Source organism: Athene noctua, chromosome 25 (genome assembly GCF_965140245.1).
Source record: "Athene noctua chromosome 25, bAthNoc1.hap1.1, whole genome shotgun sequence".
NCBI classification, from domain to species: Eukaryota; Metazoa; Chordata; class Aves; order Strigiformes; family Strigidae; genus Athene; species Athene noctua.
Window position 1 is genome coordinate 1,418,552 of NC_134061.1, and position 16,331 is coordinate 1,434,882.

General features: G+C 69.9%; 3 protein-coding genes across 3 annotated transcripts; 1 reads left to right on the forward strand and 2 right to left on the reverse strand.

Annotated features, from left to right (window-relative positions):
• Positions 1 to 884: 884 nt before the first annotated feature.
• On the reverse strand, positions 885 to 4,872 carry LOC141970233 (retinol dehydrogenase 8-like). The gene is made up of 6 exons (XM_074926676.1): positions 4,765 to 4,872; positions 4,513 to 4,674; positions 3,833 to 4,012; positions 3,659 to 3,752; positions 3,383 to 3,566; positions 885 to 2,670 (listed from the first exon to the last, which is right to left on the reverse strand). Exons 1-6 carry the CDS (start codon positions 4,859 to 4,861, stop codon positions 2,431 to 2,433), a joined length of 957 nt encoding a protein of 318 aa, XP_074782777.1. The 5' UTR covers positions 4,862 to 4,872; the 3' UTR covers positions 885 to 2,430.
• Positions 4,873 to 5,828: 956 nt separating this feature from the next.
• On the reverse strand, positions 5,829 to 12,283 carry GRB7 (growth factor receptor bound protein 7). Its single transcript, XM_074926710.1, has 15 exons — positions 12,257 to 12,283; positions 9,359 to 9,512; positions 9,056 to 9,197; positions 8,816 to 8,972; positions 8,612 to 8,733; positions 8,418 to 8,495; positions 8,037 to 8,174; positions 7,850 to 7,960; positions 7,641 to 7,739; positions 7,082 to 7,162; positions 6,885 to 7,001; positions 6,742 to 6,802; positions 6,547 to 6,634; positions 6,084 to 6,177; positions 5,829 to 6,016 (listed from the first exon to the last, which is right to left on the reverse strand). The coding sequence occupies exons 2-15, from the start codon at positions 9,502 to 9,504 to the stop codon at positions 5,870 to 5,872; spliced, it is 1,581 nt and encodes a 526-aa protein (XP_074782811.1). The 5' UTR covers positions 9,505 to 9,512; positions 12,257 to 12,283; the 3' UTR covers positions 5,829 to 5,869.
• Positions 12,284 to 13,664: 1,381 nt separating this feature from the next.
• MIEN1 (migration and invasion enhancer 1) lies at positions 13,665 to 16,255 on the forward strand. The gene is made up of 4 exons (XM_074926798.1): positions 13,665 to 13,781; positions 14,420 to 14,517; positions 14,861 to 14,937; positions 15,355 to 16,255. Exons 1-4 carry the CDS (start codon positions 13,708 to 13,710, stop codon positions 15,436 to 15,438), a joined length of 333 nt encoding a protein of 110 aa, XP_074782899.1. The 5' UTR covers positions 13,665 to 13,707; the 3' UTR covers positions 15,439 to 16,255.
• Positions 16,256 to 16,331: the final 76 nt, after the last annotated feature.

Consider the following 16,331-nt stretch of genomic DNA (forward strand, 5'->3'; position numbering starts at 1 on the left):
CCCTATTCTCCGGCCTTTCACTGAGTCACGCTTCTCCGCGCCGCCAAGGACCCGCCGGCGTTTCGCCACCCTCCGCGTGGGCCGGGTGGCTCTGCCGGGCTCCCGCCGCCCCAAAATCTGAGGGGAGAGGGCGGGAAGGGTGGGGGAGGCCCCTCTGCGCTTCTCTTGGGGGTTGGGGTCTCACAAGTGGCCCCTGCACGGAGCCGCGGGAACGCTGGCGCGGCCGAGGGGGAGCGGGGCCGCTGCGGGACGCAGCCAAAGGGGTCACGGTTGTCACCGGGGCACCACGGCGGGGGCAGCGGGTTCATGTCACGCCTGCTGCCCCCCTCGCGTCACCGGGGGGGGGGAAGCGAAGCCCCCGGGGAGCCGCGTGCTCCCGGGCCATTCCCTCCGGCCGGGTTATATCTGGCACCGCATTTGCATCGCGGCAAGCCGGCGCACCTGGGCAGCCAGCGAAATCCTCGGGGGAGCGGCTGACAATTGTCACACGCGGCCTCGCCGGGGAAAGGAAAGTCCCGGCAGACGAATTTTTTTTTTTTTATTTTAAAAGAAGAATCTGCTTCCCACCCCAGCGGCTTCAGCCCCCCCCCCCACCCTGGGCAGAGCCTCCACCCCGGCGGGGCTGCAGCGAAGGGTGGGATGAGGATGATGCTCCTGGGCTCTGCCACGGTCCTCCAGGAGCGGGAGGATGCTCCTGGCTGGAGGTGTTGGTCCTCAGCCATAAGCACGGCCCAGGTGACCCCCACCGATGGATGACCCCCCCTCCATCAGCGCAGACCACAACAGCTCCTTATTTCCCCCTCATTTTGCCCGGGACCCCCTTCCCACCGTGGGCTGATTCTGTCACAGCGGTGCTGCCCTGGCCCCCCGCTGACCCCCGCTCTGCAGTGAGTGTTGAGGACGATCCTGCCCCCCCACACTTCCCCCAGCAGCAGCCCCACTGCTGCTTCCCTGGGGACTGTGGGACACCGTGGGGTTGGGGGTGTCTGGGGGGGTCCTATCCACCCTTGGCCCCCTCTCCCACGGCTTTAGCTCTGTGCTGGGGGGCTGAGCCGCAGCTGGGCCTCCCCCCCCTCCTCCTTGTTGCTCCCCAGGGCTGGGTGCAGCCCCCCCTTGTCCCTGCCCCCCAGAGCGGAGAAAGTTAGTCAAATCTGCAAAAACCACAGCGGGGGGTGGGGGGGAGGCTGCTTTGATGTCACCCCTGCACGTCCCGCAGGTGCTGCGCCGTTGCCATAGCCCCGCTGCCGCCGTCCCCACCGCCGCTTTGCCATTAACTTGTGCAGAAAGCGGGGGATAATGCAAAAATATTTCCTCTGCCACCCGCCCCCATCCTGTCCCCAAGGTGCCTGGAGCCGGCCGGGCCCGGGGAGGCCACGTGTGTGACACGGGCTGGTGCACGGTGCTGCCTCAGCCATCCAGCCCCTCGCACGTGGGGCCGGGGGTCGTGGCGGGGGGTTTTTTTTGGGGGGACACCCCGCATCCACACCGCACGGGCATCCCTGCGCACCGGCGAGGCCGCGGGGGGGTCCCCGGCTCCGGTGCAGCCGCACCGGGAAGCGCGGTGGGAGCCAGGTTTCTGAGAAACGGCCCCGCGACGTTGATTCATGTCGGGCCTCCCTGCGGTTTCCCCCCTGCTCTCACCTCCCGGGCGCAGTCACGCCAGGCACCCACACACCAGCACCCTGCACCCAGCCCGGGGGGCGGCACGGGCGGGAATCCCCCCACCATCACCCCCTGTCTCCCTGAGCTGGCTGGGACCCCCCCAAGGGGCAGCACAGGGTGCTGGGGTCCCCCTGACACTCCTGCTCCTGGCCTGCACCCATCCTGCACCCATCATGCACGCTGCGCCCTGCACCCAGCCATCGCCACACCCACCCTGCACCCCCTGAACACACCATTTGCACCCTGCTCCTGTCCCTGCACCCCCTCCTGCACCCAGAGCTGCAGCCGAGCCACCGACACGCTGCCCTGCAGCCCCCCCGCGCTCCCCCAGTGCCACAGAGCTCAGTGCTGGAGGTGGGGGGGGTGACATGGTTCCATCATGCTGGGCACCCCCCCCACCCCGATCCGTGGGGCACTACTGACCCCGCAGCGGTGACTGGGGGGGAGAAGGGTGCAGCCTGGTCCCTGGGGTGCCACATGCTGTGGGTGCAGGGGGCCAGGGGGGTGCCGGGTGCCCCCGGGGAGCGGGAGGCAGGCGGGGGGGGGCAGCTGCCAGCCCTTCCCAGCCCCGTCACGGCTGCTGCACTCTCAGAGGAAGCCGCTCGGCTTTTTCACCCGGCGCTGGTTAAAAATACCACTCCCGATTTTAATACAGCGGCGGTGGGTGCTATTTTGGGCCGGGAGCAGGAAGCGAAACCCTACGTGGGTCCCGGCTCCGCTCGCCCCCCACCTCCGAGCTGCCCCCCGAGCTGCTGAGGCCCGTGGGGGCTATTTGAAGCCCAGCAGCCGGGCGCCCTCCTTCACCTTCTGGGCCTTCCAGCGGAGCAGGCGGATGGCGCGGAGGCTGAGCCGCAGCACCGCGTCGTACTTGAACACCAGCTTGTAGAAGGCGTCGGTCATGAGGGCGCCGCTGGGGTCGGCGTGTTTCAGCGCGGCCATCGGCGTGTACGCAGCGTTGGTCTGGTGCCGGAAGGGCGGCCGGGCCGCCTCGATCACCCGCAGCGTGTGCTGCGCATGGGGACGTCACTGTCCCCCTCCTGTCCCATCCCCTCCTCAGCCCCATCCCATCCCCATCCCCTTTCCATTCTGGCTGCATCCCATCCCCATCACGAATCCCATTCCCATCCCATCCTGTCCCCATTCCTATTCCATCTCCATTCCCATTCCATCCCCTTCCCATCCCATCCCACCCCACCCCTTCCCATCCCATCCCACCCCATCCCAATTCCCGTCACCAATCCCATTCCCACTCCATCCCATTCCCACCCCATTCCCATCCCATCCCACCCCATCCCAATTCCCGTCACCAATCCCATTCCCACTCCATCCCATTCCCACCCCATTCCCATCCCATCCTGTCCCAATTCCTATTCCATCTCCTTTCCATCCCATTCCCATTCCCATCCCATCCCATCCCAATTCCCATCACCAATCCCATTCCCACTCTATCCCATTCCCATCCCATCCCATTCCCACTCCCATTCCCATTCTATCCCCATCCCATCCTTATCTCCATCCCATCCCATCCCCATTCCCAGCCTCATCAGGATGGAGCTCAGGGGGGGAGAAGTTGTTGGGGCAGGACCCCCACCCCGCTGCCAGCCTGGGGTCGCTGCTCCTCGTTAGGGTTAATTGAGGTTCCTCTGGAGAGCCCAGCCCAGCCCAGCCAGGGGCTGCCAGGCCGGGGGGTGGGAAAAGGGGCCACCCCCCACCCCGTCACCTCCGCGATGTCCTCGGGACTCTGGCCCAGGCTGGCGAAGACGTCCTTGGAGTTCCTCAGGTAGAGGTTGGTGAAGATGTTGGCCGTCTCGGGGTCGGTCCGCGAGTAATCGGCGCGTTCGGCTTCCTCGTACAACTTCGCCTCGAACTCCGTCGTCACCGGCCCCGGCTCCACCAGGCTGATCCTGCCCGGGAACGGGGCGCTGGGGACCTTGGTGCCCCTCGACCCCCTCCAGCCCCGGGGGGGGCCCCGCCGGCCGCCAGCCCCCGCACTCACGCCACGTTGAAGCGCAGCGCCTGCACCACCAGGCTCTCGCAAAAACCCTCCACCGCGAACTTGGAGGCCGCGTAGATGTCGTTGAAGACGATGCCTGGGTGAGCGGACGGGTCCTGGTCAGGGCTGGGGGGGGCGGGTGGCTGATCCCACCGGGGTGCCCCATCCCCCCCCTACCCTGCAGGCCCATGATGCTGCTGATGACCACGATGTGGCCCCCGCGGCGCCGTTTCATGTCGGGCAGCACCTCCTTGACCAGGCGGACGAGGCCGAAGAAGTTGGTGTCCATGAGGCTCTGCATGGCCGCCAGGCTCTGGCACTCCAGGGGACCCGCCATCCCCACCCCGGCGTTGCTGACTGTGAGTGTGGGGTGTCAGTGGGGTGTCCCCCTACGCAGGGCTGGGGGGGGCTCCCACGACCCATGCACAATGTCCCCAGTACTCAGGGGGGTCCCCAGTATGGGATGTCCTGGGTGGGAAGAGGGTCTCTGGCACACGGGGGGGTCCCCAACACAGAGTCCCCAGTGCTCAGGGGGTTGCTGAGGGTGCACGGAGGGTCCCCAGCATGGGACATGTTTGACAGGGACAGTCCCCAGTTCCCCCCAGTGCACAGGGTGTCCCCAGTATGGGATGTCCTGGGTGGGGAGGGTCCCTGGCACACGGGGGGTCCCCAGCACGGGGGCTCCCCAGCACAGGATGTTTTTGGCAGGGACAGTCCCCAGTTCCCCCAGCACACGGGGTGTCCCCAGCACGGCAGGTGCCCAGCACAGGGGGTCCCTGGTGTTGGGGGTCCCCAGCACGGCGCGTCCCCAGCACAGGGGGTCCCTGGCACTGTGGGAGGGGGCTCCCGGGGCTCACCCAGGATGTCGACGTGGCGCCCGGGGATGCTGTCGAGGCAGGCGCGGATGGAGCCCTCGTCGCACACATCCAGCTGCTTGATCTCCAGCGTCCGGCCCAGCGCCGGCCCCGCCGCCGCCGCCAGCGCCTCGCTCCTGCTCACGTTCCTCATGGTGGCGATGACTGGGGGCAGAAGCGGCTCAGCTCACCCCCCCTGACCCCTCCCCAGGATCGGGGGGTGTCCCCCGTCCCCCCCCACCACACCCCGCTCACCTCGGAAGCGGCGCTGCTTGTCCTTTGCCAGCCGGACAGCCAGCGCCAGCCCGATGCCGGAGGAGCAGCCGGTGATCAGAACCGTCTTGGGAGCCATGGCGCAGCCGTGACCCCCCCTCCCTGCCCCCTCCCGCCTTTAATAGCAGCTGCCGCAGCCCTGGGCCCCCCCAAATCCAGGCCCTTAATCCTGCCCCGCTAATCCCCCCCGCTGGGGATTTACCGGCGGCCTCGTGGCTGAGCCACACGTGGTGCCCGGGGCGCACAGAGGGGCCTTTGTGCAGGATCTGGGGCTCCGCGGGGACACGGTGGAACGTGGGGACCCCCCCCCGCCCCCCAGCACCCCGGATTTTCCTTTAGAGGGAGCGAGGCGGGAGCTCTGAAAAAATAACCTTTATTGTCACTGGTATAAAACACGTCACAGTTCAACTGGCCTTGCGGGGACGTGGGGGACGCGGTGGTGGGTGCCCCCGTCACACCCCCCCCCCCTCCCAACCCAGGACCCCGCTTCTGGGGCTGGGGACCCCCGAGCCCGCCTGGCCTGGGGGTGAGCAGTGCCAGGCCCCCACTGGGACACTTGGGGACACTCGGGGCTGGTGGTGGGGGCAGGGGGGGAGAAAGTGCTTGAGTGAGGGGGGGGGCCCGGCAGCGCTGGCACCCCAGGACCCCGTGGGCAGAGCTGGCACCCGGGGCACCGGGCGGGTGGTGGAGGAGCCGTTCTCAGCCCTGTGTGTGCTGCGCCAGGCTGGGCCCGATCCTGCTGCCCTGTGCCAGCCCGTGCCAAACCACCCAGCAGGGCCGGGCTGTGCCAAAACGTGTCATATCGGCAGGGCCAGGCTGTGCCAGGCTGAGCCGGTGGTGCCGGGCTGTGCCGGTGGTGCCAGGCTGTGCCAGTGGTGCCAGGCTGAGCCGGTGGTGCCGGGCTGTGCCAGCGGTGCCAGGCTGTGCCGGTGGTGCTGAGCCGTGTCAGCAGTGGCAGGCTGTGCTGGCGGTGCCAGGCCGTGCCGGTGGTGCCAGGCCGTGCCGGCGGTGCCGGGCTGTGCCGGCGGTGCCAGGCCGTGCTGGTGGTGCCGGGCTGTGCCAGCGGTGCCGTGCCGGCCGTGGGGGCTCAGAGGGCCACGCAGGTGCAGTAGTGCCGCAGCTTGCAGGGCAGGATGCCGCGGTTGATCTGGTGAAACTCCACGAGCTGGATGAGGTCGGCGAAGCGGGTCTGCCCGTCGTCCATGGTGAAGTAGAGCCGTCCCTCCTCCTCGCTCTGCAGGGGGGGTGCGGGTCAGGGCCCCGCAGGCAGCCCCCAGCCCCCCCGGCCCCCCGGCACTCACCGGCAGGATGAGATAGTGTTTGACTCTCTGCAGGTGGCAGAGGGACAGGACGAAGCCCTTGGGGTTGCGTTGGCTCTCCCGCACCAGGAAGACGCTGTGAGCCCCGGGGGGGGGCGTGGGGGGGTGTCACCGCTGGCTCCAGGCCCCCTCTGCCACCCCTGGGGTCACAGGTACCCCCCTCCCCGACGCCCTGGGGTCCTGTATCCCCCTGGGAGCCCCGGGGGCCTGTCGTGTGTGTGTCCCCCCCCCCAACCCCAGGGTCCCCAACCCCTGGGAGCAGATCCCCGGCAAACCCTGGGGGAGCCCCAACACCCCCGGGATCCCATGACCCCCCCCGAAAATCTCCCCCCATCTCCGCAGGTGTCCTGTATCACCCCATGAGCCACAGGACCCTATAACACCCCAGGGGTCCCCCCCCCATGACCCCCAGGGACCCCAAACCCCCCCGGGGGGGGTCCCCTACCCATCCACCAAGCCCTGACGGCCGATGAGCTGCTGGGTGTCCTCCCGGGAGATGCGCCCGTGGAACCAGGGCTGGGTGCGGTGGATGGCTGCGGGGAGACGGGCGTCAGGCTTGGGGGGAAGAACCCCCCCGGGGGGCAGGGCCCCCCCCGCCCCGGCTGTGCCGGATGGGAGCCCGCGGCCGGGCGCTGCTCACCGGCGCTGAGGGGGGAGCTGTGGCAGGCTGCGGGCAGGCTGTACCGGTGCGTCGTCTTCTTCTGGGCGTGCGAAGCAAGAAGCGGGAGTGAGGGTGGGCTCAGGGGGGGACCCCCCCCCTCGCACCCCTGCACCCCAACTCACCCTCCAGGCCTGCGCCTCCTCCAGCGCCACCGTCAGCACCTCGCTGGGGTTCTCGATCACTCGGCCCGTGCACCCTGAGAAGTCCATGGCCACCAGCGCGTTGTCCGAGACGCTTCGCTGCGGGGAAGCGGGGGGTGACCGGGGGGGGGTCTCCTTGGGATGGGGGCTGTGGGGAAGGGGGGGGGGCCGGCACTCACCAGGGGAGTGGGGCCGATCCAGGAGGGCTGGCTCAGCCGCGCCTGCGCTTGCTGGTAGTTGCGGTAGAGCTGCATGCCGTACTGGGGGGAGCGGCCCCGTCAGCTGGGGGGGGGGGACCCGCGGGGCCTCCGTCCCTCAGCGGGGTGGGGGAGCACCCGCCCGCCTGATGTGGGGACAGGGACCTCCACATCCACCCAGTGTGGGGACGGGGACACCCACCCTGAATCTTTTCTAGCACAGGGATGGGGACATCCCCCCGGCATCCCCCAGTGTCCCCCCAGCATCCCCCTGGCAACCCCCAGCATCCCCCAGAATCCCCCCAGTATCCCCCAGCATCTCCCAGCATCTCTCCAGCACCCCCCCAACATTCCCCAGCACCTCCCAGTATCCCCCCAATATCCCCCAGCATCTCCCAGCATCCCCCCAACATCCCCCAGCATCTCCCAGCATCTCCCAGCATCCCCCCAACATTCCCCAGCGTCTCCCAGCATGTCCCAGCATCTCTCCAGCACCCCCCCGGCACGGGGCCGGTCACACCCCACCAAGGCCGGGGCTCACCTTGAAGAGGCGGAAAGCCGCCATCCAGCAGCTCCGGCTCTGCTCGTCCTCGCTGCAGAGCAGCTTCAGGCCCTTCGTGCCGCTCCGCACCTTGTGGGGCTGCGGGGAGAGGCCGGAGCCGTCACGGGGCAGCCCCGGGGGGGCACAGACCCCACGGCAGGGGGCAGGACGGGCACCCCCGGCCCCCAGCCTGGCGGGGCCATGCCCACCTTGATGCAGAAGCCGAACTCGGTGGGCGTCCCGTAGAGCTTCTTGCCCTGCGTCACGTAGTAGATGTTGGACTCGGTGAGGTCAGCGAAGTACTGGAGGTGCCGGGGGTCCTGGGGTGGGGCGGGGGGGTGTCAGGGATGGTCCCACCGCACCCCCCCCGGGCCGTGCTCCCCCCCACACCCTCACCTTGGAGGTGCCCTTGGTGGAGTAGTAGAGCCCTGAGCGGCGCAGGGAGAAGTAGAAACGCTTCCAGACCTTGCGCCCGGCCTCCCGCAGCTGCAGGAAGCCCTGGACCTCGGGGCAGCTCCCGGAGTTGAGGAAGTTCTTGGGGGGGGGGGAGTGAAAACGAGGGCTGAGGGACACGGTGGGGTCCCCATGGCACGGTCCCCATGGCACGGCGGGGTCCCCCCAACACACAGTTGGGTCCCCCCAGCACAGTGGGGTCCCTGTGGCGTGGCAGGATCCCCACGGCACAGTGAGGTCCCCATGGCACAACGGGGTCCCCACGGCTCAGTGGGGTCCCCCCAACACACAGTTGGGTCCCCCCCAGCATGGCCGAGCACGTACCTGGATGAGCTCGGAGTGTGCCATGTTCTTATTTGCCTCCAGGCAGCTGGACACCATCACCTCGGGGAAGAGGGACTGCTGGGGGGACAGGGGGGGTCAGGGGAGACCCCCGGGGTGCTCGGGGTCCCCGTGGGACCCCCAGCTCACCATGGGACACCCGTGTCCCTGCGGGCTTTGCCCTGGCAGCCACGTACCGCGTTGCTCTTGAAGAGCTCGTACTTGGCGAAGTTCTTGCGGAAGACGAAGCGGCTGTCGGCGCCCGGGGGCCACGAGCTCTGCACCTCCACCACCGACTCGTGGTCCTCCAGGCACCGCTCTGGGGGGGGGAACGGGGTTCAGCGGGGTGGCCCGAAGGGGGGACACCCCCTCCCCGCCTCAGTGCCGCGCCGGCAGCTCACCCAGGGCCAGGTGCTGGTGCAGCTCGACCAGGGCCCAGCTGTGGTCCTGCAGCGCCCGCGTCCTCCGCACCAGCGTCTCGCAGAGCTGCCGCGCCGTGGTCCCCGCCGACGCCTCCAGCGAGCGGCACGCGCCGTCCTCGCCGAACACCTTCACCACCTGCCAGCACGCACCAGGGCGGGCGTCGGGGTGGGAGGGGACCCCTCCCTCCCCTCCCTCCTCCTCAAGGCCCCCCAACTCACGTGGGAGGTGCCTTCTCGGGGGGGACCCTGCCCCAGGGCCGGGCTGCTGAGGATGGGCGAGTTGGAGGGGCTGCAGAGCTCGGGGAAGGGGTTGGGGATGGTGGGCAGCGACGAGGCGCGTGGCTCCTCCGGCGGCGGCCGGCTGCGGGCAGAGAGGGGCTGAGCTCCCTCGGACCCCCCCGGCACCAGGTCCTGCGCCCCCATCCCCACGGTTGTGCCCCCCCGCCTCCTCAATCCACTGGAACCCCCCCCACACCAAAACCCTCGCAGGAGGAGCCCCAGCATCTGGGCCCCCCCACCCACCTGCTGCCGTGGATGAGGAGGGGCTGGGAGCGCTTGACCTCGGGGGGCCCCTCGCCCCCGTCCCACTCATCGGGGACCCCCTCCTGCTCCGTGCTGCCCGGCCCGGGGGGCTCCCGGAGGCTGCTCTGCTGAGCCCCCCCGTCCATGGCATTATCTGGGGGGGGGGAAAAAGCGAGTTCTGCACCACACGAGGCTCCAGGTCCTTGTCCCCGGGGCCGGAGGGTCCGGGGCCACACGTGGGCAGCCCCCACGGGCCCCACGCCGCCGCCAGCCCGGCGCAGGCAGAGCCATGGCGCTGCCAGGCGCTGCCCACCCCTGGCACCCGCCCGGGTGGTGTTTTGCCGGCGCCCAGACGAGCGGTGAGTCAGCGTGCAGCGGCGTGACTCAGCACCGCCCCGCCTGCCCCCCCCGAGCACCCCACGGGGGTCCGGCCAAGTCCCGAGTGGCTGCCAAGGGTTGGGGTGTCCCAGTCCCTCCAGCCCCATCCCAGTGCAGGAGCTGGGGGGCAGGGCAAGGGGCCTGGTGGTGAGCACAACCCCATATGAGACAACCGAGAATCCCCCAGCGCTTCCATGTCCCACACGGGACCCTCTCCTGTGCCCCCAGGTCACCGCGGAGAGACTGGTGGCACTGGGAGACACCGGCTGAGCTGGGCTGGGCTTGGTAGAGCCCAGTTGGACTGAGCCTAACTGGGCCAAAGTAAGCTGGGCTGAGCTGGGCTGAGCTTTGCCAGCCTGAGCTTTGCTGGGCTGAGCTGTGCCAGGCTGAGTTTTACTGGGCTGAGCTTTGCCAGGCTGAGCTTTCCTGGGCTGAGCTATTCCAGGCTGAGCTTTCCTGGGCTGAGCTATTCCAGGCTGAGCTGTGCCAGGCTGAGCTTTGCCAGGCTGAGCTGTGCCAGACTGAGCTTTACCAGGCTGAGCCGTGCCGGGCCGAGCCGCGATGGGCGAGCACGGCGCCGGCGGGAGCAGGAAGCGGAGCGTGGCGGCGGCCCAGCCCAGACACCTCCTCGGGCCCGGCCAAACCAGTTCTGGCGGCCGCTCCCAGCTCCACCTCATCGCGCTGGCATCCGGGCCGGGGCGGCCGCGCCGGCGGGCCGGGGGCGAGGGAGCCGGCGCCCGCCGTGGGAACTGCCCCGAGCCCGGTGCCCGCCGGCGCGGCCCCCCCGTACCGCGGCGTCAACCCTCGCCCCCGCCCGGTGCCCGGTGCCAGCGCCCGCGCGGTGCCGCAGCACTCGGGGAGGGGGGACGCGTGGACACCGGCCAACACTCTGGTTTTGGCCCCAAAAGGATTCGCGACGACCTTGGGTTGACTCTGCCGTGGCATGGCGCGGCTCAGCGCGGCTCAGCGCGGCTCGGTGTGGCCAGCCCCGCCGCGGCACAGCCAGCCCCGCTGCCGGTCGCCTGGGCCACGCAGAGGCCACCCGGCACGCGGCACACGTAACACACGCACGGCGCCCACAGCCACGCCGGTGGCACTCGGTGGCCACGGGCACGCGCACGCTGGGCCCCGACGTTCCCGGGATGCCACGCGGGGATGGGTTAATTATTCACCCGCGGCCTCCCGGCCAGCTCGGGGTCCAAGTCCATGGCCAGGCAGGACCGATGTCATCGCGCGGCTGCCACCACCGTCCCCATCCCTGTCCCTGCCACGTCCCCGTCCCCACCATGTCCCCGTCCCTGTCCTGGCTGTCCCGTATGGATCCTCCGCTCTGTCCCCCCTCCCCTGTCCCCGCCGGGGTCTCTCTGCCTGGTCAGGACCCGGGGTGAGCCTGGGGACACGGAGGGACAGCCAGGGGTCATGTGGGGTGATGCTGCCCACAGCGGGACGTGGTGCAGGGTCACCCCAAGCCATGCAGGAGCCACCGGAGGGGCTGATGGGGCATGTGACAGACAGGGACCCCACAGGGCCCCTGGGCAGTGGCACAGCCCTGCCACCAGCCTGCCAGCCCATCACCGTGGCCTCAGGTCACCCCAAAGCCAGCCCTATCCTGGTGGCCGTGACAGGGCTCTGACGGGGTGGTGATGATGGGACGCACACACGGGGTGTCCCTGGGATCTGGGATAAACAGGGGGACCAAGGCCTTGGGGCTATGGGGCAAGGGGACCAGGGCCACCAGGACTATAGGGTGGGGGTCTGGAGGGTGTCACAACTATAGGGCTGGGCCCCAGGGCCACCAGGCTTATGGAATAGGGGGTCCAGGGCCACTGGGTTTAGGGGACAGGGTCCCGGGGCCAACAGCATCAAGGGACAGGGTGTCAGGGCCACCAGGTTTAAGGGATGGGGTCCCAGGGCCACCAGCACTAAGGGCAGGGGTCCCAGGGGCCAGCAGGACAGTGGGACAGGGGGACTGGGAGATGTTGAGGCTACAAGATGTGGTCCCAGGGCTACCAGGGCTATGGGATGGGGTCCCAGGGCCACCAGAGATTTAGGGCAGGGTTCCTAGGGCCACTAGAGCTATAGGCAGGGTTACCAGGGCCACCAGGATTAGGGGACAGGGTCCCAGGGCCACCAGGGCTATAGGACAGGGTCCCAGGGTCACCGGGATTAGGAGTCAGGATCCCAGGGCCACCAGAGCTAAGGGACAGAGTCCCAGGGCCACCAGAGCTAAGAGAGGGGGTCCCAGGGCCCCCAGCTGTGGGCAGGGGTGCTGGTGGGTGCCGAGGCAAAGGGAGACGGGGGCTGCAGGACCGGGGGTGCGGAGGCTGCGGGTGGCAGCGAGGCCGAGCCGGGGCGGCAGAGGAGGAGGAGGAGGAGGAGGAAGAGTCGGGAGGAAGGCGGGAGGGAAGGGGCGGGGGTGCAGCGGGGGAGCCGGGGTCATGCCGGTGGGATGGGGCCGACATCCCGGGATGGCCAGTGGCCCCACGACGCGGGGGGCCCCCACCCCGGTCCCGCTCCTACCTGCAGGCGCCCGCCGCGTCCCGCCACCCTCCCGCCGGACCGGGGATTCCTGTTCTCCCCGGCTTTATCTACCTGCGCCAGCTCCCGCCCCCGCCTGACATCATGCCGCCCCGGGCCGGCCGCCCGGCACCCAGCCCCCCCACGCCACCCAGGGGTGCCCCCCAGCCCCCCCGGCCCCGGGATGGGGCGTCCAGACAGGCCCCGTGCCAGCACAGGGGGTCCAAGCCCCCCCAAACCCCCATCTCACGACCCTACGGTGGTGATGGGGAGTTTCCCACAATGCACTGGGGTGACCCCCAGGAGTGCCTGAGCCCCGGGTGGGGGGGCAGAGCCTGGTGAGGGGACACAGGACCCCTGTGGCTGTCCTGGGGGTGTGCGTCATGTGCACCCAAGCCTGGGCCCCCCTCGGGGCGTCCTCGGCCTTACGCTGTGGGGTTTGGGTTGGGACCCCACACGTGGGGGGGCTGGAGGGGTCCCGTGGGGTGGGGGGGTCCTGCAGGGTCAGCCCAGAGACTGGGACAGGCGGGGACGCCGGGGGGTGTGTGTGGGGGTCTCATGGGGGGGTCTCACGCAGGTGAAAGGTCCCCTGGGGTTTGGAGGGTTGCGGGGACGCCGGGGGGTGCCCTGTGATATTGGGAGGGGGGGCAGTGGGACATGGGGGGGACCCTTAGGGGGGCTGTGGGGGTCACGCGGGGGACAGAGCGTAGCGTCTCTTGTGGGTGCCCCTATAAGGGGTGTGGGTGTCCCCATGGGGCGCTTGGGGTCCCACGGGGGGACAGACCCCCCAGGTGTATCCCCATGGGGGGCTCAGGGGGTCTCCACGGGGGGTGCTGGCGGCTCCACGGGGTCCTATGGGTCATCCCCTGGGGGCTGGGGGTGCCCAAGGCGCCCATGGTGGGGGGCAGTGGGGGTCCTATGGGTCTGTGGGGATCCCCGTGGGGCTATAGAGGGTCGCGGGGGTCGGGGGGTGCCCCGCGGGGGTCGGTGCGGGTCCCTCGGGGGTCGGGGGGTGCCCCGCGGGGTCGGTGCGGGTCCCTCGGGGGTCGGGGGTGCCCCGCGGGGTCGGTGCGGGTCCCTCGGGGGTCGGGGGGTGCCCCGCGGGGTCGGTGCGGGTCCCTCGGGGGTCGGGGGGTGCCCCGCGGGGTCGGTGCGGGTCCCTCGGGGGTCGGGGGGTGCCCCGCGGGGTCGGTGCGGGTCCCTCGGGGGTCGGGGGGTGCCCCGCGGGGTCGGTGCGGGTCCCTCGGGGGTCGGGGGTGCCCCGCGGGGTCGGTGCGGGTCCCCGTGCGTGACCCGGCGGGCGGGGGCGGCCCCACGCCGCGCGCTCCTCCCGCCAGCAGGTGGCGCGTGCGGCCCGCCCGGAGCAGACGAGAGGAGCTGGGCGGCGCGGCCGGAAGCGCCGAGTCACGTGGACAAAACCCGGAAGCGGCGGGAGAGCGACGGGACCGGGGGCGATGAGCGACGGGTCTGAGGCGGCGGCGGTGGCCGGCGGGGCCGAGCGGCGGGTCCGCATCGTGGTGGAGTATTGGTGCGTGCTGGGCCTCTTCCCTCGGTGCCGCTCCGCCGCCTGCGGGGGGGCACGGCGGGGCCGGGGGCGAAGAACCGGGGGAAGTGGGGGGGCCGAGGGGCCTTCAGGGTGGGAGGGACCCGGAGGGGGCGGTGGGGTGGGAGGGTGCTGGGCAAGAGGGTACTGGGGTGCCCGGAGTGGGAACTGGGACGGGGCATGTGGGGCACTGGGGGGGATTTCAGGCACTTGGGGGGGGCCTGGGGATGGGGGGGAGGGGGATGTCCGGGGTCTGGGGGTGCTCTGTAGAGTGAGGGGGCGTTGGGGTGCTGAGGAGTGGGTGGGCCGTAGGGTGATGGGATTTGGGGGGGCTGAGGGGTGTAGGGAGCTGAGTGGGATGCGGGGGGCTGGTGGGGAGGAGTTGGGGGGTGCAGGGGGGTAGGAGGGTTTGGTGAGGGGTGATGGATGGGGGGTTGTGGGGATTTAGGGGGGCGGGAGGGCTGGTGGGGAGGATGTGGGGGTACAGGCAGTAGCAGGGGAGGTGGATATTGGGGGGCTCCTTAGTTCGGGGTGGGGTTGGATGGGGGTGTCTGGGCGAGGGGTGCTGCTGGGGGGTCCCCACACCGCGGACCCAGCTCTCACTGGCTTCTCCCCGCACCCAGCGAGCCCTGCGGCTTCGAGCCCACGTACCAGGAGCTGGCGAGCGCCGTGAAGGAGGAGTACCCCGACATCGAGATCGAGTCCAGGCTGGGGGGCACAGGTGAGGGCCCGTGGCAGCTGGCAGCATGCAGGGGTCACTGCTGGGGTGCGCTGGGGTTGGGGTGACCCCAGCCTGCCCCCGCTGCGTGTTCTTGTTGGGTGCAGAGACTCCAGAGCCTGCGGGTCTGCTGGGAGCAGGGCAGGAGCCCCCCCAAGCTCTCCAGAGGTGCCCTGTGTGCTCTGCCAGCCCGGTCCTGCTGCAGGGGGTACGGTCTGGGGGTACCACCGGGGGGTTTCTGCCTCCCGGACGCGTGTGGCAGGAGCGGCTGCAGGACGGGCAGGGGGTGGGTGGTGCCACGCGGGGCAGGAGCAGGACTTACGGCTCAGCCCCACGCGCTTTTCAGGTGCCTTTGAGATCGAGATCAACGGGCAGTTGGTCTTCTCCAAGCTGGAGAACGGAGGTTTTCCCTACGAGAAGGACGTGAGTACCCGGCCCCGCGCGGTCCTTGCCAGGCTGGCGGCTGCGCGGAGGTTCGGTTTTGCAGCGAGTTCCCCTCTGACTTTTTTTCCCTCGACGCCTCCGTTCTGTCACCCGCCAGCTCTACCCGAGCTCCGCCGAAGCCTCGCGATCCCGTCGGGTGTTGTTCCCCTTCCTGCTGCCCTGCTGGGACCCGCTCCCGGTCCCCTGCTCGTGTGGGATGGGGCGGGGGGGAAGGTTCTTGGAGCTCCCCCCTCAGCGTGGCTGTAATTTGGGCCCGTGGCACTGCCCACATGTTGCACCCAAGTGCTCCCAACCGCTGCGTGTGTCGTCCCCCCCCCGAGTGTTCCTTACCCCTCCCAGACCTCGCAGTGAGGCCGGCCTGAGGTGTGACCCCCCCCCTCCTCTTTGTCTCCTCAGCTGATCGAAGCGATTCGCAGAGCGAGGAATGGGGAACCGCTGGAGAAAATCACCAACAGCCGCCCCCCCTGCGTCATCCTGTAGCCCCGTGCCCTCAGTGTCCCCCCCCTGCTTCACTCCTCGCCGCCTTCGTTAGCTTCCTGTACGGCTGGGGACCTCGGAGGGGACCGGGGCTGTCGGGGGGGAAGGGGGGGGAATGCGAGAGCGTAAGGAGCCTCCCGGGGGGCGAGAGCTGGGCAGGGCAGAGCTGTGGTACTGGTGTCACTGGGTTGGCCGTGCTGGGGGGCCGTTCTGGCCCAGCCTTTGGGGCTCATTCCTGCTGTGGGGTGTAGCTGCAGCGTGGCGGGGGGGGCGCTCCCCTGCCTGCCTTTGCCTTCCCCCTTCCTCTGCGCTTGCCTTCCCGCAGTGCAGGGGGGGCTCCCCCCTCCCTCAGCCCCCGCTGGGGATTTGGGGTCCCCTGTGAATGCTCTGCCCAGCCCTCAGGGGAGCCAGGCCAGGCGCTGCAGGGGGGACAGTGGTGGGGAGGGGGGGGATCTTTGCCGCTCCAGCCCTCCCAGCAGGTTAATGCAGAGCAAAAACCACTCGCTGTAAACTTTAGTGCGATTCGTTAATGATTAAAGTCTCTCCTGTCACTGTTTAAACCAGGGCGAGGGCAGCGGGGGCCCCGGCCGGGCCTGGGAACCCCGGCTTGGCTCCGTCCCCACGGCCAAGAGGTGGATGGAAGGGCCGTGAGCTCCCCCCTCCCTGTTCTCAGCTCTCACTTTCCGCCTGTAACGACTCTGCCCTTCGCCACGGGGCAGCTGAGCCGGCGGGGGGGTGAGGGGGGGGGCCCGATTTATTCTATACTGTGTATAAACCCAACGGCCCGGTGCTGAATAAAGGACAGAGGAGAACGTGGCCCCTCTCGTGTCCCTCGAGAACTGGGGTGGGACGCAGGCCCCCAGGTGTGAAAGGGGGGGTTAGATCGGGCCCTGCCT

Excerpts from the sequence above, each read along its gene's own strand:
- LOC141970233 (XM_074926676.1), bottom strand. The coding sequence starts at position 4,861 with ATGGCTCCCAAGACGGTTCTGATCACCGGCTGCTCCTCCGGCATCGGG. Across the intron at positions 4,675-4,764 it reads CAAGCAGCGCCGCTTCCGAG|TCATCGCCACCATGAGGAAC; the intron begins GTGAGCGGGGTG and ends TTCTGCCCCCAG. Across the intron at positions 3,567-3,658 it reads GCGCTGCGCTTCAACGTGGC|GATCAGCCTGGTGGAGCCGG; the intron begins GTGAGTGCGGGG and ends GTTCCCGGGCAG.
- GRB7 (XM_074926710.1), bottom strand. The coding sequence starts at position 9,504 with ATGGACGGGGGGGCTCAGCAGAGCAGCCTCCGGGAGCCCCCCGGGCCG. Across the intron at positions 7,961-8,036 it reads CCACCAAGGGCACCTCCAAG|GACCCCCGGCACCTCCAGTA; the intron begins GTGAGGGTGTGG and ends GCCCCACCCCAG. Across the intron at positions 6,635-6,741 it reads CAGCTCCCCCCTCAGCGCCG|CCATCCACCGCACCCAGCCC; the intron begins GTGAGCAGCGCC and ends GTCTCCCCGCAG.
- MIEN1 (XM_074926798.1), top strand. The coding sequence starts at position 13,708 with ATGAGCGACGGGTCTGAGGCGGCGGCGGTGGCCGGCGGGGCCGAGCGG. Across the intron at positions 13,782-14,419 it reads CGCATCGTGGTGGAGTATTG|CGAGCCCTGCGGCTTCGAGC; the intron begins GTGCGTGCTGGG and ends CCCCGCACCCAG. Across the intron at positions 14,938-15,354 it reads GTTTTCCCTACGAGAAGGAC|CTGATCGAAGCGATTCGCAG; the intron begins GTGAGTACCCGG and ends TTGTCTCCTCAG.